Source organism: Erithacus rubecula (assembly GCF_903797595.1).
Source record: "Erithacus rubecula genome assembly, chromosome: 4".
Classification (NCBI taxonomy): domain Eukaryota; kingdom Metazoa; phylum Chordata; class Aves; order Passeriformes; family Muscicapidae; genus Erithacus; species Erithacus rubecula.
In genome coordinates, this window is record NC_136686.1 from 65,767,322 (window position 1) to 65,794,464 (window position 27,143).

Here is a 27,143-nt window from a genome sequence, read left to right on the forward strand (position 1 = left end):
CATCACATCTGACTTCTGTAACATATCTCACCCTGAGTTACTCTGGCAACAATTGGAAAGATTGCACTTGATTCTGTAAGAAGAGAATTTGGGATTAATCACAAAGATTTGGACAAAGTCCTGAGCCTCATGAGAAGCAAAGAAACAAGGCATGAACTCTTACTCTGCACTGAATAAAAGGGTCAGCTTTAATAATTCCTGCTCAAGAAGGAAAAGCTCCTATTATTTTCTGTATCTTTGGCCTGGCTGAAGCAAAATGCACCCTGAGCTTTCTACACAGCTTTTAATTTCCTCACTCTCTACCTGTTTCCTGAGTACCATACCAATTTTCACACTTGAATGTGAACTTTTCTTGGTTAGTGGTTAGATCTAGAAATGTTCCAAATTACTCGAGCTGAAGAACTTCTCTAAATAGTTCCCACTACTATTTGCATTTAGAAGTTCTAATTTTTTGCATTTCTATAAGTAGTCCTCAAAATCCATCCAGTTCAGGTTTTTTTTTTTCACTCCCAGGGTAAGGCACTATATTAGGGTCTAAGACCTGAAATGCACCAGCTTGCTTTTAGTTTCTGTGGCAGAGAATTTAGCCCCAGTTCTTGGAACATCAACATCAGCTTCCTATGAGGTGGTAAATTCAGAGCTGACTCAACAAAATTCACACAGACAAGATTAACTGTGCTTTCACTGAGATAAAGGAAGGCACTGAGCTAAACAGAGGCATACCCAGCCTGTGAGGGTAAAGAAGATGCAGAAAGGTGCTGACATGCAGCAGAAAGATTTCTAATGGTGATCTTCAACCATGGGAAGTTCACTTGGAATTTAAGGGCCAAAGGTGGGATGGGAATAGTGGGATGTGCCAAACTGAACATTAAAACCTGCTCACATTCATCTCTCTTGATTTTAGGTGTCTCTAATAAAGGGGATGTGCCCTATTTAGATAATCCCTAGACTCAAGTGCTGGAAGGAGATTTGAGGGCTCATCTAGTCCATGTCTGGATGAGCTCCATCACTACCACTGCTAAGGCTCTTACCTTGTCCCCTTCTCCATCATCATTCCTCAGACAGCTTCAAGTTGTTTGGTCCTTTCTTTTGGAAGGGGTTTTCTAGGCCGTTTTTTCATTCCCATTGCTGCTCCATGCTTTTCTCAGTGTTCAGTGCCCACTAGCAGGGGCAACATCCTACCCATGGCCTCACTGTCACAGCACAAAACAAGGGATTTCTTTCATGTGCTGTACAGATCAGAATTAGATTTAAGTTTTTCATGTGTGACATTGTCAACTGGACTTCATCATCCAGGGAGCTGCTGGAAATACTGAATAGCCAAAGACTCACCACCTTTCAGTGCATCCTTCTCTTCTGGCAGTTAATCAGTGCCTCTCAATATGCTCTTCTGTTTGACACAGTTTTGAACCATTTTAAGGGCACTGTCATTTCAGGGATTTTCCAATAAATTTCATACCCACCTCATAATTTATCTAGGTTATATTTCCATAACATTACAGATAATATAAAAAATTGTCACTGAAATCAAGCAAAGAAATGGTGCCTTGGTTAAGGAGCTCGCTGTAGAGGCTGTGTTAGAACTTGTGCACTTCACAGAATTAAATATACTTAATTCACTATAACTTCCTGGTAATAAAATAAAAAGAAGGAGCAAATATGACCATGCAATAATACACTTAATTTATCAGTTCCTCAATTTTTTTTTTTTTCTCAGGCCAAGGGAATGATGATTGCAATAAGAATAGGAAGGAAGTTAGCTGTACAATTCAGCTGTATTTGCATGGGGAAGTATTGAGAAACCCAGTCTGGTAATTGGTGTGCTAAGAACATTGTGGCAATTCTCACTCCGTGGAAACAAAACATATCCAAGAGTTTTTCATGTTCCTCACATATTTATCTCACAACTCAGCATCAAAGAATGGAATAGTTAACATGAACCATGATGACCCATACCCAGCGTGTGTGGCAGAAAAGACTGTTCTCAGTCACTAAACAATCAATTTAATTTCTATTTTCAAACTCAGTATGGATTTTCAGGATGGATTTGTCTCATCCAGTTGGCGATACCTAAAAGTTCTGTGCAGACGGAAGGGAGAGAGGGAGAGAAGATAAGAGTGACTCATCTGGTGGATGTAGATGTTCAGAAGAGGAGGTGAATCACTCTCTAGATGCCCTTATTGACTCTTCACTGACTCAAGGGGGAACTCTGACAATTATACTGACCATACAACTCTCTCTTGAGTTGTACCCTGTGCACCTGGTAAAGATGCTCTGTTTAAGGTGTGAAATTTGTGTGCCTTGTGTCAGCTCCATCTCACTTTTATGGGAAATAAAAAGTGATTCAAACCTGTCTCATCTTTATAGATAATTAGGTTGGATTAATTTTTAAGGATGCATAAGCAACATGCTGATTAACAAGAGTTTAGGTAGCTGCTAGAGCCACTCCCACACCCTCCCTGGGAGGGTCTATATGAAATGTTATTCCCTTGGACAGAGGACTTGTGTAAGAGTAATTCACATCAGAAAAGTTAAATAAAACACAAAGTTTGCTTGTTTCAGTGAGTTACATGGATGTTTACCACTGCCTTGAACTGGGAAATGCTGCAATAAGATCATAGTGTTGTGATCTTATCAGAAAGCTAATCCAAGTTTTCTTCAAGCTGGCTGAGAGATCAGTTTAAGGAAAAGACACTCCTCCAGACCAAATGAGTTTGTGCAAAGTTTTAAAAGCACTTACAGGGTTACAAAGGCCCTTGTTAAACCTAAACCTAAAAAGGCTCTAGCTGTGTTTGTGGTTTACTCCCTGGCAACTCCATTTCTGTACTTGTGGTCTTGTGACATTAAATAAAAATAATCTTGATAATCTTTTCTGTGGTGGCCTGAGCTACGTGACAGGGTCTTTTCCTCCCAGGTCTCTGCTGAAACAGAGGACTTATCTGAGCAGCAAAACTCTGCTGATGAATGAAGAAAAAGTCAAGGAGCAACAGATATACCAGCACCTTCTTTTCCTCTTACATCTTCCTTAATTATCAAGATGCCTTTTTTCTTTTTTTTTCCTCCACCACTTCCCAGATACCCATTGTGTTTTCATTGCACATCCCTTTCTTAGAATTAGCCACATCTAATTCTGTTGCTAGCATCTTATGTTAATAATCTAAATTATATGCTAGTTATGTTTGATTTTTCATAAACCCCAGTTTTTATCTGTGTCTGGGTACCTTCCCCCTTGTTGAGTCTCTCTGTTCTCAGTCTTTCCTTCTCTACCTCGCTCTGCTTTGGGTCTGTTCCTTGGAGAATCTGCACTGTTTTTTCATAGAATCATGCAGCAAATTGACCCAAAGCTGTTCTGGCTAATTCCTCTCACAAGCCATAACCGTTTTTTCTGTCCTTTAAAAAAAGTCTGGCTTAGAGGTCTTTCTCATGTATGTGTTTGTATCAATGAGCCACCTGAAGTCACCGTTCCTTCCAGTACAACTGACTATACTTTCCATTCATTCCTGGATAAAATCTCACCTTTTATGATAACATCTTAGTGGCTGTTATTCACCTGTGCTGAGGTTCACTACCTGAAAACAGATGGCTGCATGAAAGATTGAGCTGGAGGACTGCAGAAAACATCCCCCATCCTTTTGTCCATCATTAAAATAGCTGTGGAATTAAATAGTTAGACCAAGCAAGAAATTGAAGCAGATGTTGGCAAGTAAATCCCTTCACCTCAAAAGAACAGACCCCATATTTAGTAAGGAAGGGATAAAAAGTTTGGGATTTCTTTCCAAGCAACATAATAAATATGTTTTACCAACCCAGATGACTGCAGGATTCAGGCAGTTACATATCTCCAGGCATTTTGGAAAAAGGTGAAAGATTTGGGTCTAAGACTTTCAGACAGATTTTTCAGGAGTGAAACTCTAAGTCCTTCAGAGGGATTTGGCATGAGCTTTTCCTATTACACTGTTAAATATGGAAGATGATTTGGTACTAAAGCAAAGGCAGTAAATACCTGTGGAGCATGAAGCAGCCCTGGGGTGAGCAGAGCATTTTACTCACAGCAGTTGCTTCAGAAATGTTACTTGTTCTCCATGCCCTGTTGCATTTGGATTTGAGAAGTAATCTCCTGGCAAAGCCTTGCAGCTGGCAAACCCTGCAGGAGGATTTGTCACCTGTATTACAAAGCTGCACAAAATCTCTCATGGAAAGAGCAAAAGGAGCTTTATCAGGAGAAAAGTGGCAGATGGATGAATGCAGCCATAGCAGCAGTTAAAAATGTATCTCCTCTATTCCTTAGCTTTCCTGATAAGAATAATTAATTACTTGAGGATTTATAAAGGAGAAATAAGTGCCCAGCATGTAATAATCATGATAGAATACCACAGATAGTTTAAATCTCTTTTTTTCTATAGTCTACCCCAATTAATTCTCTAGTTACTAACAGGAAATAATTTCTGTGGAAGTGGCAGAAGAAAAACTATGTAAAGTGTGAAACTTCCTTCATAATTTCCAGTTATCCACTGGCATTTGGAAGAATTTCACTGAAGCATATCACACCCTTAGGAGCAAGAGAAAGCTTTTCCAAACCTTCCAGTTTCACCTTCATGTTTTTTGTTTCTTGTTTGTTTGTTTTTTTTTTTTTTAATCAAGCTGTCCATCCTTCAGAAGCTCAGCTGTGATTCAGAAAAACTTCACACATGTTTCCATCAAAACCAAATGCAGTGTGACTTGATCATCACTAACAGAAGATCTCTAAAAAGCCATAGGAACTTTTTTTAGCAGGTAGAACCCACAGAGGTTGCCTGAGATCCATTGTCACATATCAGACATCTCTTCCACAACCATGTGGAATACATACTCTCTGATACACTTCCAGCCACAGATTTGGGGCTGAGTGCCTGAACAAATCTTTTAAAGTGTCCTTGTTTCTACTGACCAGCTGTTGTGAAATGTGAAAGAGCTCTGGAGCCAGGAGCTCTGATGTGTCAAACCACTTCCTACACACGATGGCACGTTTCGCCACACCGAGCATCGAGCTTGGTTTCCTGGATAACAGACTAATGCCTGAACAGAAAGCAGCCTTTGTTCTTTCCCGTGGAGCCAGCAAAACGATGATTTGCTGACCAAAATCCTCCCTGCACACGTGGGTGATGCTCCCAGGCAGCCTCATCAGGCAGTAATCAGCTCCTTGGCTTGGTTGGCAACAGCTCATCACTTCTGAGAAACTTCACCATCCTCAAAGGAGTGGAGAAAAGATGTGGACAAGTCCCATGGAGCTCAAGTGGCTTTTGGTGTGGCTCCTGTTTGGATTCATCGAGGGCAAGAAGTCAGGTAAAATACTCTTTTTCCTTCTGGAGAGGGAAAATATGATTTGGGTTTTTTGGTGGCTATTGGAAGGTCTTCAGTATTCACAATATCCTGACTTCTTTCAGCAAAGGAACGATGTTAAGGAGCTTAAGGAATTTATTATTCTAAGGAAATGACAGAAATGGGTTCTGTGCCCACAGACTGTCAACTGCAGAAAATCCAGAGCTTTAGAAAATATTTTTTGTCTGACTAACGTATGTATCCTCCAACCCATCATTTGAACAGTGGGCAGATCAAAGCAGCCTGAGGGAGCCCTTTGAATTTCCTTTTTCCATTTTCTTGTAACTTTAGGAAACAAAAATAGACACTGAAATGCCAGTCAGTACCTTTGTAGGTAAAATTGATAGTAATGCTGTTAGTTAAAATGTATCATCCAAATTTGCTAAGGGTACTATAGATATGAAATACTTTTTCAGCTATGCCTCTCTATCAGCAGTGCCTATGAACTGTGAATTGAGACAGCTAATCCAATTCAGCATAATTTTACACATTTATAAATGGTGACACTGCTTAGATTTGGCTATTTATCTTGACAAGTGTGTGCATTGAGAAATGGTCTGGCGATACATTAGTGTATTTAAATTTAAACTGCTTTGTTCAAAGGCAGGGAAAAAATCTTCCATTCTCAGAGATAAATGGGATACTTCCTTCTGTGTCTGATGATGATTTCCAGGCTGAGAGGTACGAACAGACACAGCCCAAGGCAGGCTCTCAGATATGCTGGTGACGTGACTGCTGATGGATCATCTTTAGCAGGGCTGGGAATTTTCCTGGGGGCTGGCCACCTCAAGGGAAGAGTGTGTTGCTAATGACTGAACTCATTAATGCAGGAAGAACCTTCACCAGTGTTGAAGCCCTGGGTGATTTTATTCTCATTTTGTCAATAAGTGCTGCACCTTCTCTTTCATGGGGAGTTTCACTGCCAGATGAGGTGCCAGAGCCCTTTGGTGCTGCATGCAGGAGCAGCACTGTGAGATGCTCAGCCAGAGATATGTCAGTGGGATCAGTTCTGGGATGAGTCAGGTTCCCCCAGATCACAGTTTCTGTATTACTCTGCCTGGAACATGTGAAATTTCTTGCTGGCAGTTCTCGTTTATCAGAAACCTTTCTGGTTTTTTGGAAAAAAAATGAGGGGTGTCAGAGCAGTTGCATTTTATGCTATTTGATGTAATTTTATTCACCACTGAATTAATAAATGCACAGCTTTGCATTCTCCACTGTATCACTAAGCTCTTCTTTCCTCAGTTTTCTGTACTTATTTTCAATGTATCTCCCAATGTTTAAACATAATATTTATATATATATTTGTAATTTCTCCCTGCAAATAATATGCTAAGGTAGAAACACCACCTTTTACCAGTTTAGGGGTTTTTAATTATGGAGACACTTAAGGTGTTGTAGCTGTAAGACCTGTTGGTTTTAGTGCCTTAGGAGGTCAACAAGGAGACCTGGGAACAGACATAAGCAAAGCAAAGGGAAAGGGGCTGGGTCAAACTGGTCAAAAATCAACCAGGCCTCAGCACATACAGTGCTTTCTTTTTATTATTTTGCCTCAGTATTTTCAACGTGTCCCAGCACTGCAAGTTCATTTTTGTAAATAGGTCCAGCCCTACATAGTGTTTGTCAAAATGCACTATCAAGAACAAATATAATTAGAGGGAAAAGGAGATAAAAAGCATTTGTTATACAGAACAGTTTCACTGATAGTTCTCAAGGTATTTTGAGAGGGCAAAGTCCTGGGGGACTGGAGAAGTCAAGGCATGGGATGATCATTCATTTAATAGAAACTAAACTATACCTTAGTGCTAAGAAGAAGAGAAATGCTGGTTTTCCTGTGAAGAGCATCACATTTATCTCCTTTATTCTGCACAGCAGCAGTGCCTAGAGGATGCAGGCATGGGTAAAGTCTGAAGTGAGGGTCAAACACAAGGTAAAAGCTGGTCTGTGCTCCTACAACCCTTTCATCTTGCATTCATCATACAGGGATACACTGAACAGATTTGCAACTTAAACCTGGAAAGGATTACGACTTACAAAATAAAGAAACTCATTCAAGTGAATTTCATTCACCCAAGATGGGTACCAGATCTCAGTAATGTAAATGAGAGGAATTTCTTTCCTATTATACTTGCATATTAGTGCTGGCTCCCATGGATTTGAAATGCAATGTAGAATACATTAAAGTTGTCAAACACAGACAAGTGATTGTTGTAAGGTTTCAGCTAGAGAGCAAATACCTTTACAAACCTTTCAGCTACAGTGGCCTTCACCAACAAAGGGCTCAATATACAACTACAATTAAAAAAATGTTTAAAAAATGTTTTAAAAGTGTGATCCTACTGAGGAAAAGCAGGTATTGCACACAGATCCTGCAGTACCTGCTTCTTCAGCTGGTGAAATTGTTCTCCCACCTCATCAAAGATATTATGTCCCTTTTCCTTTTATTGCAGAAAAAATCCACTCTTTATCTACTTCTAGAAAGCTTCATATTTTCTTCTAAAAAGCTTCTGACTTTGCTCACTGTTGCCTTCAAAGTGTTGTTATTTTGACCTCTCTACCTCATCAATGTTCAGCTTTGTCTGCCCTGTTTTCCCTGTTTCATTGATGCTATGTTCAAAGCCCAGCTTCTGGATATTTTCTACCCACGGATTCCATTCCCTGATCTTGGTCCTGAATTTTGGAACAGCTTGGCTCACTGAGTCTGCTCTGTCTCCTTCAATGCTTCCCCAAAACCCACATTTGCAAAGGTCCTTGCATGACTTTCATCACTTCCTGTTCTTCAGCCCTGCCAGGGGAGCAGCACTCTGTCATCTGATGCTTTTTCTTGATGTTCTTGATTTGTAAAGTATGAGTCCTCACATAAAGAACATATAACCCTCCCTATGTGAAAAATACTTAATGCATGACATCAGAAAAATCATTTCCAGGTGCAAAAAAATTTCCATCTCACTCTTGAGATCTCCAGGGCAAAGCTCCATGACCATACTAAGTCTCTTAGTCAGGGATATGAGTCCTTAGAGCATATTTGAAATAAAAAATTTCCCCACTAGATCTTGTTTTTTCACTTTCCCGAGACTGGGACACACACTTGTCAGATCATTCAATTATTTTCAGAGAGGATATTCTTTACTGGCTATTCAGCTCTACAAAAGGCAAGGCTGAGAAAGTTCCAGACAAAGGAAAGAATCTGTATCTCTGATGCTGTTTAAAAAGAGACTTTTTGTTTCCTTTTAGATGAAAATATCAAAGGTGTGTGTTACCGTGGTTGTCTATTTAAGCAAAAATGCCACACACCAAAACAAGGCTTTCACCTATGCTGTTTTGAAAACGTGGCTCTGTATCTGTTACAAAACCATGCACTGTGGTTGCATTTAGAGAGTCTGAGCTCTGTGGCTTTAGCACGGAACTAAGGATGTTACAAACACACAGAAACAAAAACAATGTTCCCCATTCTTTACTTTGTGCGCTTTCTATGCAGCACACTGTGCCCAAGCTAGTTTTCCTTTCTCTTCCTCTTTCCTACCATTCCCTCTTTTGATTCCACATTTTGAGTCCAAGTCCCCAGCCCAACCTGCCTGTTAGAAGGTAAACCACTCTGATTATCAATGCAACCATGTAAGAACATTCTTCGACCACTATAGCTGATAAAAGGAAAGAAGCACCTTAAAGCTTTGTTTTGAAGAAGATAAATTAGGTGTCTGCAGGTTTCTATGGTCCTGACAGTTCATATTCCACTTTATTTTGCATTGTTTTTCAAACAGAGACACCGGGTACAGCAAACACAGCAGGGATTGAACTGTCAGATCCTTAGAACGGGACATTCTTTTTCTCTTCTGCTGGGAATATTCAAACCCACCTCCAACCCCCTAAGGCTGGTCTCTCCTCCATTGCTGTTTGCATTAAAACTTGTGCTTGATTATTTTATCTGCACTGTATTTCTGTCACTTACACTACAGACTCTACAGACTACTACTCAAATTATTTTTAAGATAATCTCTCTATATTCTAAGGTACAGCCAATTATAATCTCACAGGCAAATTACAATAAAGTTGGGGTCTGTACCCCAACCCCACATCTGTGATCTATTCCCATCTTACAAATTCACAGAAGCATTAAATGACATTAGTGGGGGAAAGAATCCTGCAGAGCCGAGACTTGCTTGTTAAAGGGTCCTTTGGGAGTAAATTTTGAAGTTAGAAAAAGTTCATTACCGTTTCAGTCCTGTTGTTGGTATCAATTCCTTCGCCTTGCCTGTATCAGTTTCATCTTCATGAGACTGTACCATTTAGAGAGCCCAGTTTCACATAAATCCCCAGGGCTGGTTTAGCTTTTCAGGCACAGCTGGGGAAATATCTTCCTTTTGGCCTGGTTTGATTTGTTGGTGTCTCTGGGGAGAGGTGCTCTTCATCTCTGAACTGGGCAGTGTGTGCAGTGTCTGGTTTCTTCCACTGCTTCTGCCCAAAACTTCAGAACATCCAGTTTCCTACCAATCCCATCCTACTGCCTTTTTAGTAAGGGGAAAATCATCCTATTTTTGCACCTTGCTGCTTTAACTCGACATCAGAATAATGTCAGTGCTGGTGACATACAACCACGTGACAGAGGAAGTTCTGACTTTAGGTTATTGTGGCATGACTCACTGTCTGTGTTTTACCTAGCACTAAAAATACCTGTTAGAAATTTTCCCCACTCTCTTCTCATGGACTAAAAGTGTTGTTTTAAAGCCTCATCTATCAGTGCTCTGCCAGCTCAGACATGGAAGAGAAACAGGCAGGAGGGTTTTATGAAGCCTGGTACTGGCAGCACACCCACCAAGAGCAGTTTTGTGGTTGGGTGAGTAACATACTTAAGTGGGAAACGTGAGGGAAGAAACCTGAAAGAACTGATGCTGATTTAGGTGCTGGGTTTCTTCCCTTCCAGTATCTCCTGTATGATATCTGACAGGTCATATGGAAATCCCAGATGCCCTGAGACATCTCAAATGGCATCAGACACCCCAGCTCACACCTATCTGCTGGCTCAGATGACAAGGCTTGCAGGTCTCAAAAAAGTTTTCAAACCTAATTTAGGGAGCACTCCAGCAGAACCATTATCTACTTTTTAATTTTAATGTTTCATGGTTGTCTATTGTCTTAATATACAAGTCTCCTTCTAATTCCAAGGGTTTGTCACCATCCACTCCATCAGAATAATTGAAACCACCTCCAGAATTTCTACAAATGCTGTAAGCACCAAAAATCCATGAATATAGGGAAAAACAGAGATTCCCATCTGCCTTAGGAGACCTAAATGTTCTTATAATTCTGCAACTGACAGAAGAGCTAAATATCCATGAACAGAATTACACCAACCTCTTTGTTTGGCCCATTTGCTATCTCTAAGTGCAGAGAAATGGAGTCTCAGGGCACTTTTGGGGTGTGGGAAATGACAATAGCTGGTAGAGGCTGATGAATTTTGTGAATTAAGGAAAGAAAGAACAGTGGATGTCAGGATAGCAAGAGAAGGAAATAGTAGCACACAGCACCTTGTCATGGGGACATAAAATTGGAATATGTGCAGAGGGAAAATAAGGAGTCAAACAAAATATCAAGACACCTCAAGGTAATATGAGGACAGTATTTCAACCCAGTAAAAGCAGGAGTGCAACCCTGGAGCAGCTGTGGAGGGATGTAGAATCCAGGGAAAGCTGGGCTGTGCAAAACCAGATCACCACAGACTGTGAGGCAGGCTATGCCCAGATGTGCTGGCCTTTTAAAAGATTGATATTTTCATATCATGCCAGCTCAAACAAGTTGATTTGCTAATTACCAACAAGGTGCAAAATGGCAAAAAAACCTCAAAAAACAAAGCTAATCTTCCCTAAAAATGTAAAAGGTGAGATATCTAGTGAAGGAAAAAATCTACCCTGCATTCCTTATTCCCTGGATTCTTCCAGCCCTTTGGCTATTTACCACTCACACAGCAAGGATGTCGATTTTTTGAGGGGCAAACCATGCAGTTTCCTTGGGCACAAAGATGAAATGAAGTTTTTTAGGCATGATTCACTCCAGAGGTCAGTATGATCCAGACTTCACCAGGTCTGCATCCTCTCTGCAATCTTCCCATACTATATGCCAGGAAGTGCCATGAAACTGAAGAAAGACATGGAGATGCTGGAACAGGTCCAGAGAAGAGCAGTGGAGCTGGGGAAGGGTTTGGAGCACAAGGCTGATGAGGACAGGCTGAGGGATCTGGAGAAGCTCAGCCTGGAGAAAAGGAGGCTCAGAGAGGACCTTTTCACTCCTACAACTGCCTGGCAGGAGGGTGCAGAGGTTACATGCTGAGAGCCTACTTTTTCTAGAAAGAGGACTAAAAACCACATAAAGTGAAGCACTTCTGAAGGTATATAAGATACTTTGAGACAATTCACAGCAGTCATTGCAAAGGATATTTTGCAATAGCTGTATTAATTCATTGCTCCTCCCAGTGTGAGGAGTGGTACAACAATAAACCCAAAAGCTGATGATATCAAACACATTGGTGATGAGCTCTAGTGTGGAAGAAGTCAGTGTTTTAAAAGATTATGATGATTGCTAAGGAAAAGGTTCTTGAAAAGGGGAGCAAAATATTTTGTGGGACAATGAAGCAGTTAAAAGTCATAGGCAAGCAGGCAGAAGGTCACAAGAAGACCTTGGAAATTCATCTTCCAAAAGTCTTTCTGAATCAGAGAAAGGAATTTGTTTGTAAAGGTCAGAGAAGATACTGCAGTTATTTAGATGTTAGAAGACAAGAATTTGAGCAATGTAGATGAAATTAAAAGGCTGGATCCAAGGAGGTTGTGTGCAATCCAGCTCCAGTGTGGATGTTCACTATGTCACCATTTCTGCACAATCCCTGTCTGATGAGTGCAAGTTCAGAAGAACCCAACATTTGATCATCAATTAAAAGCATGTTTGCCCTTTATGATGAGTATGTTAAATGTTGTGGGTTTTCTTAAGAAGAGACTAATGAGTTGTAGGTTTAAGTGCCTTGTGCTGAGATTCAGATCTGCAGTCTGCTTCAAAGAGGCTTTTGAAGTCTTGAGGGAAACAAGCTTTTAGCTTTCAGGGAAAGTGAGAGTACATGATCTCAACTTGTTGCTGATCTGATAACTCTTTAATTTTAATCACCCTGACAGTCTGTGGTAAACCATGTGGTTAACTATTTCGGGTGCAGTCGTTTCTCTCAAAGCCACAGTCTGATGTAGTTTACAAGGCAAATCCTTTGATAACTCAAAGGTACAAGAGGATTAAAACAACCCTTATGTAGATTAGCTGTTAAACTGCTCACATACTTTTTTTTGTTGCCTTCTTCAAACTTTGTGACTTTTACTAAACAGCAAAACAAGGTAAAGTAAAAAGGGCAAAAATTAACAAAGTGAGAAAATGAAAGAAAAGGACTTTGCAGGGTTGTGGCTGGAAGTCACAGGTTGAGTTGCTCTTGGTCTTTCAAGGAGAAGTCACTTTGGGAGTCAAGGCCAGACACCAAATGATGAACAGTTATCAGGGACTCGAGGGCCTTTTAGTAATTCCTGCTGGTTGCTAAGGGTGCATTAATTATGGCTGAAGAAAATGCAAGGATACAATAACTAAGAAATTTCACTCCTGATAGCTGCTACTCTTGTGCACAAGCATAAAGGGTCATGGATCATGCACCCAAAGATCCAGAGTGCCAGCCCTGCTGCAAACAGACTATTTTATCCTTTAATTTCTCAGCCTTTAGGCCTTAAATAATCATTAAGTAGTGCCTTTATCAACCTCTGGGTCCCCAGCTCAGCCTGAGCAGGCTTTTCAAGTGCACTGAAATGATCTAACTGAATTCATTCCAACTGATTGAGAGGTATATTTAGATATGATTTGCTGATGACACAACACTTCATGTCCTTGTTTTGGGACATGTTATATTTAGGTTTGCAAACTTATTTCACAGTAAGCTGGTCTTTAGTGTCCTCAGACAGAACTGAGAGTTTATGCCCATTCCCAATATTTGCTTATAGATGATTGCAACTTTTAATAGCTTACTTTTGCCTGTTGTGCCTCAGTCCACAGACTGAGGCTGCACACTCTGGTGTGAGTAACTGCTCTCCAAAATTATTGTGTACAGCTTCATTAAGAAAATGTTGATAGTGTTTCATGTTGTCCATCTGCTGGACATGTCTGGTATTGAGAATGGGGAAATCCTTGATGCATAAAGTGAAATGCCAGACTGTCCTGATTCTCAGGCTTTCTATTTGCAGGTGAATGCCCACATCTTACAACACCTGAATTTGCTGATGTTACTGCTGAAATGTATCCACCACTGACCAAACTGTACTATAAGTGTGACCCTGGCTATGACAGAAAACAGGGTACATACCCAGGAATTCGGTGTATGAGTGAACAGCAGGGTGCTGTTTGGAAATACGAAGAATTTAAATGTGTTGGTGAGTGAGTGTTGAGTGTTTTTCTATACAGTGAGGTGTTTCTCCAATGTATTACTTGGTATAAAACAAATTTGGGCATTAACAAAAGATCTTTTGTGCTTATTTTTCTAAGTTAGAACTTGAAACATTTCTATCCAACCTCTAAAAGCTTGGGTGCTCTGGCACTTCGTTCTGATATTTGTCCTGCTGTAACTCAACAAATGTAACTTCTCCACAGATAAGAAAAATTTGTTATCAATGACTCCCATGATGGAGTTTGAACTTACACAGAAACCAGAAAGAGAGTCAAGGAGCCCTGAACCCCAGAAGCAAGAAGCCATTTCAGAGTCCAAACAAAAAGGTAAATAAGAGCTCACTCAATACTGTAATGCTTCTCCTGCTGATTTCCATGGAAGAACTGAGTAATCTTTAATTATTTTGCAGTCAGAGGGAAAGAAACGATTTGTGTAATATCTTGGCTGAATAAGTGATATAGTGTAAGTAAATGAGTATTTTATATCCTAACCAAGAATTAGAAAGGCTTTGTATATCCTGCTTGTCTATATTTTCTAAGAACACAAGATTTTCAATAACAGGAACAGTATGCAAAATCTGTCTGCTTTAACCATGTGCTGCCTTGTGCTCCCACAGGTTTCTGTGGTCCTCCCAAGACTGTTCCACATGCCTCCCTAAGTCTGCCCCAACGGCATTATGTGGGACAAGTCTTATATTTCAAGTGCCAGACAGGTTATGATAAGAGACCCCCCACCTTTGGCAGCAGGACATGCAAGGAGGTGAAGGGCAAAATCATCTGGACCCCCCTTGATATGAGATGCACCAATGACAGCAACCAGTGGCCACCACGGACCATTGAGCCAGGTAAGATGGTTGTGATTACACCACAACAATGTCCTGACCTGCTCATCTGGGATTCAGAGCCTCCAGCTGTTGTGGGGAGAGTGGGAGCTTCAAAAAAGTACTAAAGAAGCCCTGCCACTGAGGGGAAGAAAGAACTCCCTGTGTATTTGAACACCTCCACAGAAAGGGGTTTAAATGATGGCAAATCATTCCTTAGCCTCAGATTTTGTCAACAGTTTAAGTTTAAGGAATCGCTCTGTCCTGCAATTTCTATTGATGGCAAATCAGATTTATATAAAATGGAATTGTTTATTAAGACAAATAACAGGAGGGAACAGACAAAAGATCTTCATCAGAATTACTCACTACATAGTATAAATTAAAATAACTACTATCAGATTATTGCACAACATAAAACAGTGAATTGTATCAAAATACCTGTATTAAAGCCAACAAAAGAAACAGTAGCTTACTACTGAAATGATGGTAATGTACATAGACAGTTTCCTTTACTTAATCCCTTGGGAAGTAACTATGAAATAGGTGTCCCTACTCACAGGAGAAACTCCACACATTTCCAGGAAAATGTACAGATTTCTGCTTTGTGAATGTTTGCTGTGGCTTTTATAGCTTTAAAAGGAATGGCTGTCAGTGAGAAATCCAGGCTATTTTGTCATTCCAGCCCTTATGACCATACCAGACCACTGCACACACTGTTTCAGCAACAGCCCAGGACTTATTCCCCTGTTTCATAGATCTATTTCCCTGTGGTGCCTGGTTCAGAGTGTTCCTAGTACAGAAGCCATCACTTACTGTCTGGTCTTTCCTTTTCCATCATGACAACATTGAAAATTTTACTTGGTGTTATCAGAACAGAAGAACTTCTTCCTGTGATGGATATAACCCATCAACAAACCAGTCCTAGAAAATAATAGGACTATTGATTAATTAATAGGACTAATATTAGACCCATTGAAATTGCATATATTTAAAAATTACAAATATTTAAAATTTTTGAAATTGGGTTTGTGAAAAACATGGAACAAAAGAAGCCCCCTTGGCCTTTATTTCAACCAAACTATACTTCCAGTTGCCTGCAAAATGCTCTCAAACCTCAGCAAGGTCAGGTTCTTGCAAATAGAGCACCAAATATTTATTCCTCTAAAGTATTGCCTTTGTATTTGCTATGATGTGATGTCTGCAATGAGGCTGGAACTTTCTCAGTTCTCCTTCAGCACTAGCACAAAGAAATTTATCAAGAAACCACTATTACAGGACTTCTTGTTAAAAATCTGTTCATATCTCATATTGGGCCAAGCTCAGAGCTTCCTTTTCAGGATAAGAGATAAATTAAATTAATTTCTTGCCACCAGGGAAGGTGTAGCTTACATTTATGGGCAAAAATATGTCCTGGTTTTTCCAAGTACTATCTTGGCACCTTGAAAGTCATCCTTCCAATCTCATACGAAGTAAAGATTTTAGATGGATCCCATTCCAGTTCACTTCATGCCCACCATTAGCAGGTACCAGATCAGTGGGTATGTTGATATGCAGGCTGCAAAGTTCTACTGATGGCCAAGAAGCAAACATGGCAATTTTAAAGTGTCCTGTGTAGAGGGTGAGCTGTCAGACTCTACCCTTGGCACTGCTTTGGTGCTGGAATGAGCTGGCTCTTTGCCTGACTCTTTCCTCATCACTGCTCTGGTGCTCTTCATCAGAAGAGCAAATTGATACAAAAATCAAGAATTTCTCTCTCTTCATAGGTTTGACTCTTCTGCCCTCTTTCCCTTCCTCAGCAGGGACACTGCCAGTGACAGGTATGCCATTTTATTAAATATTTAATCACAAAGAGCACTTAATTGGTCTTTCAGTGTGTTGTCCTATTCCAGAGAAATCCATTTCTATTAGAAGAGCTACTAAATATGCTGCAAGACAAATCTATATCCATGTATTGTGTGAGAAGTTAGTAAAGACAGTATAAACAAATTGTTTAAGCTCTTAAGCTTTTATAAAGAAATTTTCAAAGATTTGTACGGGATGTAAAAGAAAACAGACCAACCAAAAGTCTCTTTTTTAAATGGAGCCATTTTCAGATTCTTCTCTTAGACCTTTTGTGAATTCAGCAAATTACTTTAACTGGAAAAAAGCATTAAAAAAGGCAAATATTTAAATGCTGAGGGTTTTTTCACATTTTCAAAGGCATAAAAAAAGATGGGTAAATAGAACATTTCTTCACAGCTAAACCACTGCATTTAGATCAGTCTGAAGAGATTTTCTTCTCCCCCTTCTCCATCTTCCACTCAGCCATTAGCTGGTGAAACAGAAATTGTGTTTTACTGTGCATATGCTCAAGACTTTGCACAAGGGCTTTTGATTCCAGCTGGAGTCTGTCGAAAACTGTAGTGCATGTTATAGTGAGAAGGAAAAATGGAGTGAGGTGAAAGAAGGGAAGGAGGAGTTTTGCAAACCACTCCAGAGACCACAACATCAGTAGTCCCTGGTTATTTGACTGTGGTCAGTCTCTAGTTGCCCAAGTTCCCACTGGTCGGGGCCTGGGAACAATGGGACAATGTGGAAAAATCCCTGCCTCTGGGCAGAAGGGCAAGATGAAACCCAATCCCTGATCTTGCCTTTTTCTCCCAGCTGGAGTAAATGCACTAATTAAGATAACTTCAGGTGCTAACCATATTGATTTTCAGGTTTTACAGCTATCTGGTTTGTTCTGCTTATCATTCCCATTGCCTTTGTGTGACTCACCAAGCAGACAATAAGGTAAGTTAGACAGAATGAGGAAAATTCGAAATCTAACCAAAAAAATCCCTAGAGGTGGAAGAGTTATCAACTGGATCAGCCTCTCCCTATTGCACTGCTTAGATTTCTGGACATCTTTGGTGTTAAATATGACCCAGGATTTTGGGATTGTCTGATTCAGCTGTTAGATACTGGCATAAGAAAAGGAGGAACCAGAGCTTTTGTAAGCAAAAAGTCTCAGAACAAGTTGCCCAGAGAGGTTATGGACTCCTCATCCCTGGAAGTGTCCAAGGCCAGGTTGGATGGGGCTTGGAGCAAACTGGTCTAGTGGAAGCTGTTCCTGCCCTTGGCAGGGGGATGGAAGGAGATGGGCTTTAAAATCCCTTCCAATCCAAATCCTTTTGTGATTCTATAATTCTAAAAAACAGTCTTTGTCCCAGCCATTGTGGAACTGAGAATGGCAGTTCAAATAATGGGTGGGAGATTAATTCTGTGGGAAAATTAGGATTAATTATACAAATACATTGTTTCAGATAGATTATGCAATCAGTCTTTTTCTCTCTGACCAAACTGTAGGAAGTCTCTGGAAGCATCTGCCACCACAACCACGTAATTCTATTTCCTTCATCCCCCTGATTTCAGAGTAGTGTCATGTCAACTTTGTATTTCAGATTTATTTCAGTCTGCCCTCCTCCTTGTTTCTGTTACTACACTGAGATGCACCAAGGCTGTTCCTGTTCACAGATTCCCCATCCTAGTTAAGCCAAGATGTCCCTATTTAACATTTGGGAGTTCTCCTCTCCCTTTGCTAATCCTTGTCCTTGTTTCTCTTCATGTTCCTTACTAATTACTGATAGTTCTTAGCTGAATGGGGATTTTTCTTGACAAGTGAGAAGACAGGACCTCATGAAATCACATCAGAAGTAGACTTTTGTTAATTCATGGATGCATAAAGCCATATAAAGTGTAAACAATGCTTTGAAACATGTTTTAGTGAAGATAATCAACCATGGTGCAGATTGCTTGGGCCTTTGTAGGATTTCTGAAAATATGCTATGTGAAAAAGTGCCAAGAATGATCCACATTGTACTGGCTCTGTGGTGGAACAAAAGTGAAATAGCCAATGCCAGATAAAATAGTAACTGACAAATGAAAGAGTAACTGAGATCCTAAATGGTGTTTTCTGCAAAAAAAAAAAAAAATCTGTTGTTTCTCATAGTAAATATAGAAGAAGCTGTAGAAAATATGTTTTTTCTCACCTGTAATAGAGTCTTTTTCCTTTTGGAGGGAAGGCTTCTCACAGAATTGTGGCATTCAGATGCAAACTTGTGAAGTTAATGACTTGCCACAGAAGAAATCAGATTGTTCTAGTGACCCTAAGACCAGCAGTGGGAAAAGAGGAGGAAGCCTGGACACTCAAATCCAACGTGTGAAGGAGGCAGAAGGTGTTACAGCTTAAGTCTTTTGGACACAGCATGACTTTCCACCTACAGAGTGCTGGTAGGAGGACTGCACCCCATCACTGACAGATGGGGAAAGTGCCCTGCCTGAAACTGCTTCCCAAACCCACTTCTCCTCCTCCCACCATGCAGCACATGTATTTCCAGTATGACTGCAGCCCCTCCCAAGCCACCAGGAGTACATATGGACCATCCTCCCAAGCATATTAAAGGGTACCAGTGTCATTTCAGCCCACACACCACCCTCCCCTCAAACAGAGCAGTTTTTGTTGGATACCTGATGTCCCCCTGCCTCTTCCCCACCCAGGTGGGTCAAGTGCAGGAACACTTTTCTCCTCAAATTGTTCCCCTTGGAAATTAAACCCCTTCACCCCCTGCACTGCAGCTGAAAATCTGACTGGATTCCCTTATGATTCACTATATACATGCATTCCTCATCACTCCCCTCCTCCCAGTTATTTTGGATTAGTGCTTTCCATGACAGTTCCTAAATCATTCCTCCAGCTCAGACAAGGATGCTGCAGATCATGGCAGCTGATTAATTTGACAGCTCCTTTTGTAGCTGCAGAGTGTGAGAGAGCCCAGTACAAAGGCATCTGAGGACAGGCTCAAGCACCCATAATACTTGACATGTTCTTGTATTATTGGGAATTTGCAAGGTCTGGATATTATTTTGCCTCTTTTAAACCACACTCAACTGGGTAAGATGGGTTTCACCTGGCTGAATGCAAATGTCTCTGCCTGAGACAAGCAGTGAGGAGGAACAAGTCCCTTTAGAGAGCAGTTCATCTCACCTTATTACCAAGATATCTATAATAAAGGATATATATTATATATAATAATATATATTGTTATTATGTAATATATGTATGTGACTATGTATTAATTTATACACACACAGATATGTAGTTATTCATATATATATAGGTCAAATGACTCAGGGTCATGACCTGTTTCTCTGCATTGACTTTAACATGTCCAGATTGACCAGATAACTACAGAAGCATACCTGGCATATGACAAAAGCCAAATGGAATGGATCCCTTTCTTATAATTTGGAAGACATGAGGAGGTTTTGGTCCAGTTTTCTGTTTCAAGACAGAGTGTATGTGTCATTGCTTTACTGCTTAGTATTCCTGTTGAATTATTCTCACTCTACAGCCTTGATTTTTAGATTTTCCATGGCTTTTTTTTTTTTTATTCCTGTTGGAATAGGACTTGTATGTACTACATATGATGAGAACCCTCAGTAAGTTCATGGATACTGTCAAGTATGCTGAGAATGTTGCTCTACTGGAAGGTAGGAATGGTCTACAGAAGGATCTGAGTCAATGGTGGGAGGCCAATGGAGTGAGGTTCACCAATACCAAGTGCTAGGTCTTACATTTCAGCCATAATAACCCCAGGCAGTGCTACAGGCTGGGGCACAGTGACTGGAAAGTGTCCCAGGACCAGGGAGTCCTGGGCCAGCTGTGATCAAGAAGGCCAATGACATCCTGGCTTGTAACAGCAGCAGAGTGGCCAGCAGGACCAGAGCAGTGATTGCACCTGAGACAGATCAGGCTGATCTGGAGTGTATTTTCCCACTTAGTTCTCTTCAATAAATGAACCTGCCTCCTTGGAATGTACTTTAGATCATGAAGCATTTTGAGACTCTGAGTTTACAATGAATCAGAAATTGGCAGTTCCTTAAAAGTAATGTTAAGTAAATTTGGTCTTTGCTTAAATTGTTGCTGCTTTCAGTATAAACATGAATGTGATCTGGATTTTCAGAAGCAGCTCATGTTGTGGCCTTTGAGTATTCCTTAGAATGGATCTGATGTTTACACAGACACAAATAATCATCTGGATAATTTTGCGAGCTGTTCTTAAATGGAATGCCATTCACCAGGGAAGGATATATTTGAAAGTGCAAAACGACTTCATATGTTTGACTTTTGTTGTTGGCTGTTGGAGCTCAAATATTTGCTCAGTCTCTGTGTGAAATCTGAATTTATAAATCCTATTGGAAGAGAACACAGACAATAATCAAGAGCAGCAGCAAGAACAAACAAACAAAACAATAGGGAAACTCTCCTATTGTGTAATTGGTTTGAATAAGTTTGGTGGTTCTTGTATACGTGGAGCATAACTTCATGGACCCTCCAGATACACAACAGATAAGTAGTTCCTCTGAAATCAGCTTTGATAACAGCTATGGCCTTTTTATACAGAAGCTAAGATGATTAAGCAAATATCTAATATTGATGTAATTTCTCAATCTGACTTTGAATATGAGAATAACATGTCAGAATAAATATTTGGGTTTTGATAAATATAACTTCACCCTCTACTAATAGCTCCCAGCAAGATAAAGCACTTAGATTGGTGAAAGTAGTCATTTCTTCCCATTTCCTATATTAGCATTTAAGTTAAGACAGGAAACATCCAATGGGACCACCTGTGAGACTCAGGAATGATCCCCATGTGTGATCATCATTTCCCACTTTGTTCATACTGATTCACAGAAGAATAACTGGTGTCTGATGCTGACACTTGTGTGGGTGTTATGGCATCCTCAGATTGCACTTGGACCCACAATGTCCTGCAAGGGTGCTCTGGGCACTGAGACAACACTGGTAGTTGTAGGAATATCAGTGAGAAGCAACTTGAGGTTTATATAAGATACGACTCTGCAACCCAGCATTGCAGCAAATACAGTTTATTGTAAGCTCTTGCACACTAAATGATGTGGCACACATTGATCTTTTACAACTAATGAATACATTTCCCCAAATCCATTTCCCATGAACCTGCAGAAAACCTTCAGAAGCTTTAGAGCAGACCAGGAATGTATCCAAAGAGAGCATCACAGGAATATACCATGGGCTGCTCAAAGCTTTCTATGTATCTGATGCCAAAGCCTGCATGTCTGATACAACAGGTGCTGCTCTCAAGGTGCACTTTCAAAAGCAAGCAAACAAAAGCATGTCCCAGGATCACATAATCACTGAATTGTTGGGTTTTGGAGGGACTTGTCGAGATCTTCTCGTCCACACTCCAGGCTCAAGCAGGATGAGTTCGAGCAGGTTGTCCAGGATCATTGTTGGGCTTTGTGTGTGTGCAGACATGGAGATGTCCAGACAAGATGTCTGGGCAGCCTGAGGTGCCCTGGTGCCTTGGCCTTGCTAAGGAGCTGAGGGACAAGTCAGCTGCACACTGTCAGGGACTCTCAGCTAAGGAGGAGAGGAGTTGTCCCTGAGAGCTCTCTCCTGAGATGGGCAGCAAAGCAAAGCAGCTGGAGGCTCTGCCCACAGCTTTGTGCCTTTGGGCAGAGCAGGAGGTGCCCTGAGGGACAGAGCTGGAAGGACAGCAGAGAAGGAAGCAGCACAGAAGCTGCACAGGACATTTGTCCCCCTCTGCTCTGCTCTGCTCTGCTCTGCTGAGAGCCCAGCTGCAGTGCTGCCTCCAGCTCTGGGGCCCAGAGCACAATGAGGATACAAAGCTGTTGCAGTGGAGTCCAGTGCAGGCCATGAAGGTGCTCTGAGGGCTGGAGCACGATGCTCTGGAGAGAGGCTGAGAGAGCTGGGCATGTTCAGCCTGGAGAAGACTGCAGACAGTGCAGTACCTACAGGATGTGTGAGAGGGCTGGAGAGGGTCTTTGGACAAGGGGATGGAGTGAGAGCACAAGAGGGAATGGTTTCCCAATGATGGAGGGCAGGCTGAGATGGGATATTCTAAAGAAGTCAATTCCTGGGAGCAGGCTGTGGTGTGAGCCAAAGTTACCTTCAGCTGTTTTGACTACCCCATCTCTAGAGGTGTTCAAGGCCAGGCTGGGGAGGGCTTGGAACAACCTGGGGTAGTGGAAGGTGTCCCTGCCCGTGGCAGGCAGGTCAAAATGAGATGATCTTGAAGGCTTTAAGGTCCCATCAAAACCAACCCATTCTGTGATTCTGTGATTCTGTGACATGTGGGAAATCTCCTGAGCCTTTCCCATCAAGGATGTGAGACTTTTTGCCGGGGACAGGCATTGTTGAACAGAGTAACATCTTTCCCCTTATAGAGCTGAGACAATTTTGCCTCCAGCCTCCCCAGGTTGAGGTTTGTCACCTGGTTACTGTTTATCTCATTCTTAGCAATGGCCCCCCAAGCCTTAATGGGCGTGTTGCCCTTCAGGCAGCAGGCAGCTGACCAGATGTGGCTGGGAATATTAACCCTGCCATTGGTGATGTTGCTGTTCCCAGGTACAGCACCTGTGATGACATAGGTTTTAGTACAGCCCTTGGTTTTCTCGGCCATTTTCTCCTCGTACACTCTCCACTCACCCTGGTTGAGTGTGCTGTACTGGGGCACTATGTTGGTGAGGGTGAAGGTAGCCGACGTGCTGATCTGTTCTTTTAGGTGGCCACTGGGACACAAGTGACCACGGTCCACGGGCATCAGGGCATCTCTGTAGTCTTGGTCAATAGCCTGATTCTGGCCGATATTCCCTGAGTGGATGGTTGTCTGGTTAGCCATTTCCTTGTCATAATTTTTGTCGACCAGCTTGACAGGGGAAGAAGAGGAAAAAGTGTCAGTACTGAGGATGCATGTAATGAAACAGATTACCCTGGAGCAGACATCTCTGATTGTCAAAACCCCATTTATTGTCATATGAATGTAGGAAAATGGATAAATCAGAGAGAAATCATAGACATGCCCCTCCTGCATGAACACAAAAGCTTTATAGAGAAAGCAGCTCAGAATGGGACTGCTCTCATTTTGACTTGTGACCTTTGTGATCCAGCCTGAATCCTGTGCTGGGAGCATGGCTGGATGCATGGGACAAGGAGCATTTCCCACTCCTAGGATTGAAAGGTGACTTTGGTCAGACACCTTCCCTGCCAAATGTGCTTCCCTTTCCTTCTGTCTCCACAGCCCAAATCTTCTCAGGGCTCTCCCTGGATCCCCTCATGCCACACTGTGATTCTGGGATTCTGTGATTTTATGTGTGGTTGCTACAGACGTACCACAGTCTTGGAACACCAGATGTTGCCTCCCCTAAGCCCATGCCCAGAGAGATGTGACAGAAAATCAGTTCAGGAGATGAGGTTTTGCTGTGAGGGCTGCAGTTTGTTCAAGGATCCACAGTTTTGCTCAGGAAGCAAAAAGATCTCAATGTAAATGGACTCTCATAAAGCAGAGCTAAGAATGGGTCTGAGATCTGATCTGGGCCGGGGAGCATTTTCTGCAGTATCACTCAAAAGAAGTTACAAATGATCAGCCTCTGAGAGGAGCCTTTAGTCTAAAAATAGTCCTGGAGAAACTTTGGCATTACTCCAAAAAGGCCTCTGGAGAAAGTTAACAAAATCAAAGATTTTCTAGGTGTCGTAAGTATACAGTTTAGGAAGAGAAGGCCAGTGATGGTTTTGGAGCATTCTGACCTGGTGGCAAGTGGCCTGGCCCATGCAGTGGGTTGGAATTGAGATGATCTTTAAGGTTCCATCTAAGACAAAACACTCTATGATTCTAGAAAGTGACAAAAGTTTTTGTGTCTCGCTAATGTGGAGACTACAGTGATGCAAGAGCAGATTAATTGATCATGTTCATGTGAGTAACAGGTGCAAATGATTATTTTTTTCATAACTTCAACAGGCAGTTGTTCATCTGTAGGGAAGCATATTTCGACTTCATCTGGAAGTGGACATTATGATCTTCCACATTTTCACCCAAAATGCTTCCCCTAATCTGCCCTTTGAAAAGGTCCTGAATTTGCTGTTCTTCTATTCCTTAATTGACCTTGCCTGTCTTCCTGGAGGTCTGAAGGACATTTGGGAGTTCTCCATAGCTTGGAGTTCTGTCTGTCTGCTGGATCCCTCTGGACCATGCCTGAGCCAAAGGTGCTCAGGGGTCACTGCCCATGCATGGAGATCGCACCCTTCTGACTGGACTGACACTGATGCTCCTCACTTTTCACTGCCTCAAACATCACTCCAGAATCCCTCCACAGTTAAGCTGACCCTCCCATCTCCAGTGCCTTTTCCCCCAAGGCTTTGTCCCTGGGCCAACTCACCCCCTCCTGAGTTTCTCCTCACTTCTCTCATACCCTCACAAAGCCTGTTTGATTCTTCCCCGGGAGCAGATGAGCTCTGTCAGGGATGCAGAACAACTCAGGGCAAAGTGGGGAGCAGATGCCAGCAGGACTGGTGGTACCTCAAGTTCAGCGTCTCCTGGGTGTCTTTTCCCAATTACTTGGTCCCCCACCCAGAGCAGGGCACAGGGAGGGGAATCATTTGACTTTGTAATGTAATGCAAATTAATTGGATTTACTGTTGCTGTCAGGTCAAGGCAGAAAACTGGGCACCTTTGGCATATGATCCATCTCATCCTCCTGCTGATGTCTCAGATGCATCAGAAGAAGCATGAGGTACAGGTGTTTGAAGTTTAAGGAGAAATTTCCATCCAATGTGTCCATTTGCATGTTAGTAGAGGGGTGGTAGGTAATAGAAGTTGTAATTTAAATACTGTTGTTCATGTCTGAGTGAGTGGAGGGTGATGTGCTGTAAGAGAGACACTCACCTGGGGCTCAACAAACCATGAGTTAGATCTGTATGCATGTCCAGGCTCGTAGATGTAAGCAGAGTACACTGGAATTCTCCGTGTTTTGTCGTACAGTGTGGCAAAGTGATACTTGTTACTTAAGCGCTGGCAGATCCTGGCTGCATTGGTTGGACGCAGGGTATCACTTGGGATGGTCTTCTCATAGAAAAACTGAGTACATGCTTTTTCAAAGGTTGTCACCAGCTCGCTGTGTCCCAGGCAGAAGCAGCTCACCAACACCTGCAGCAGCAGCAGCCCCAGCATGGTGGGAGGATTTCAGTGAAGGGCTCTTGCTCCCCTGCAAGGCAAATGCAGAGGGACACTCAGCTTGGACAGAGCTGGGCATGGCCTGGAGGCTCTTTGTGCAGGGGGACAGTGCTGGCAGAGGAGGGGATTATGAGAGAGCAGGAAATAAGTAATTTCTCTCCTAGTGGGCAGGGGAAAATCATGAGGCAAATAAGGGTGAAACCTAAACCAGGGTATAGGTACCCAGAGGAGGAGGCAGCAGTGGGAGAAGTCAGTCTGGGTGAGGAAGGAGCCAAAGGCACCAGGAGTGTAATCACCTCTCACAGCAGAGTTATCTTGCAACTGAGGCACAGCCCTGGCACAAGGTCACCTTTTCCCACCTCCCTCCTGCTCTGGGCACCTCCCCACAGCAGACACCTGCAGCTGGGCACGGACTCTGCTCAGCCCCCTGCAATGCTGAGCTGGGCTTTCATCTCATGGGGCATTGGGCAGGGAAAGAACAGCAGTGCTGCACTTGCTGCATGGCTCTGGCCCCATCCAGCTTCACACAGACACGCAGCTCCTCCACTCACACCCAATCCTCAACCCAAATGATGCACTTGGGTTGCTGCCTCTCAGCTGACATTGGCCAATGGCTGTCCTGCTGCTCACCTTGCATTTCCACTTTATCCCACCCCAGACTCTGAACTTGCAGACACATGGAGAGAGGAAAATGAAGGGCCCAAGCAGATGGTAGCAGCAAGCACGGGGATAACACCTCTATCATATCAGCACAATGGCTGCTGCAATGAAAGCACTGAGGGGGGCAGCTCTTCCCGTGGGTGCTGGGGATTCCTGCTGCTGCCCATATTCAGCTTGGATGATGGATTTTCCTGTACTGTCAAATGCACTTTTTTTTTTTTTTACCACCATTGAAGGAATTTCTTGGACAGCCAGCTGTCCCATTTTATCTTTTCAGTGCTGTGGTGATTGTCAGCAGTCAGCAAGATCATTCCTTTATGAGAAAACTGCTGAAAAGCTCCCTGGGATGCTGGCAACCAAGCAAGGGGCTTTGTGTCCTTTCATAGGCAGCACAGGTTTGGCATAGTAGGGATGCACCCATTTGCATGGCCAGACACTCAGAGCAGTGATTTATTACCATCAGCATTTGGAATAAGGCAGGTAGGACAGGCAGTTCAAAGGGTTCCTGGGAGAGAAAGCTGCCACAGCCTGTAAAGCACAAAGCCCACCTTTGGCTGGGAAGGGTCTGAGCTGAGGGCTGCTGAAGGCTTGACACAAGTCACCTTGCACATTTGCTCTTTTCCTATTCTTCTCCCTACCCTCCTCTCTCCATTTCCATTGCATTCAGCACGTAGAGCTACAAACAGCCCTGCTCTGACCCAAGACACCTGGTCCTTTTTCTCTTTTCAAGCCCTGCACCAGGAACATGGTGACCAACGAACTGGAAACTCAGATCATGAACAACAGGTGGTGACTCCTTGCAGTACTCTGC

At 42.2% G+C, this 27,143-nt stretch overlaps 2 protein-coding genes across 6 annotated transcripts in view; one reads left to right on the forward strand and one right to left on the reverse strand.

Moving 5' to 3' along the window:
- Positions 1–5,214: 5,214 nt before the first annotated feature.
- IL2RA (interleukin 2 receptor subunit alpha) lies at positions 5,215–18,801 on the forward strand. 3 transcript variants are annotated; one of them, XM_079304003.1, is made up of 7 exons: positions 5,215–5,322; positions 13,614–13,799; positions 14,017–14,139; positions 14,430–14,657; positions 16,400–16,453; positions 17,336–17,408; positions 18,675–18,801. In XM_079304003.1, exons 1-6 carry the CDS (start codon positions 5,247–5,249, stop codon positions 17,386–17,388), a joined length of 720 nt encoding a protein of 239 aa, XP_079160129.1. In that variant the 5' UTR covers positions 5,215–5,246; the 3' UTR covers positions 17,389–17,408; positions 18,675–18,801. The 3 variants fall into 3 exon arrangements, with proteins under 3 accessions (XP_079160129.1, XP_079160130.1, XP_079160128.1); XM_079304004.1 differs by having other exon boundaries at positions 18,680–18,801; XM_079304002.1 differs by having other exon boundaries at positions 18,656–18,791.
- A 2,731-nt stretch (positions 18,802–21,532) lies between these two features.
- Positions 21,533–27,143, reverse strand: part of LOC306801202 (endonuclease domain-containing 1 protein-like) — a 43,958-nt gene continuing 38,347 nt past the window's right edge. For all 3 annotated transcript variants that reach the window (XM_079304010.1, XM_079304011.1, XM_079304009.1), the window contains exons 3-4: positions 25,385–25,703; positions 21,533–23,371 (exon numbers count right to left, since the gene is read on the reverse strand). In XM_079304010.1, the coding sequence (XP_079160136.1) occupies positions 22,823–23,371; positions 25,385–25,669 (834 nt within the window). In that variant the 5' untranslated portion in view covers positions 25,670–25,703 and the 3' untranslated portion in view covers positions 21,533–22,822. The remainder of the gene's footprint in view (positions 23,372–25,384; positions 25,704–27,143) is intronic.

Excerpts from the sequence above, each read along its gene's own strand:
- IL2RA (XM_079304003.1), top strand. The coding sequence starts at position 5,247 with ATGTGGACAAGTCCCATGGAGCTCAAGTGGCTTTTGGTGTGGCTCCTG. Across the intron at positions 5,323-13,613 it reads CATCGAGGGCAAGAAGTCAG|GTGAATGCCCACATCTTACA; the intron begins GTAAAATACTCT and ends TTCTATTTGCAG. Across the intron at positions 16,454-17,335 it reads AGGGACACTGCCAGTGACAG|GTTTTACAGCTATCTGGTTT; the intron begins GTATGCCATTTT and ends ATTGATTTTCAG.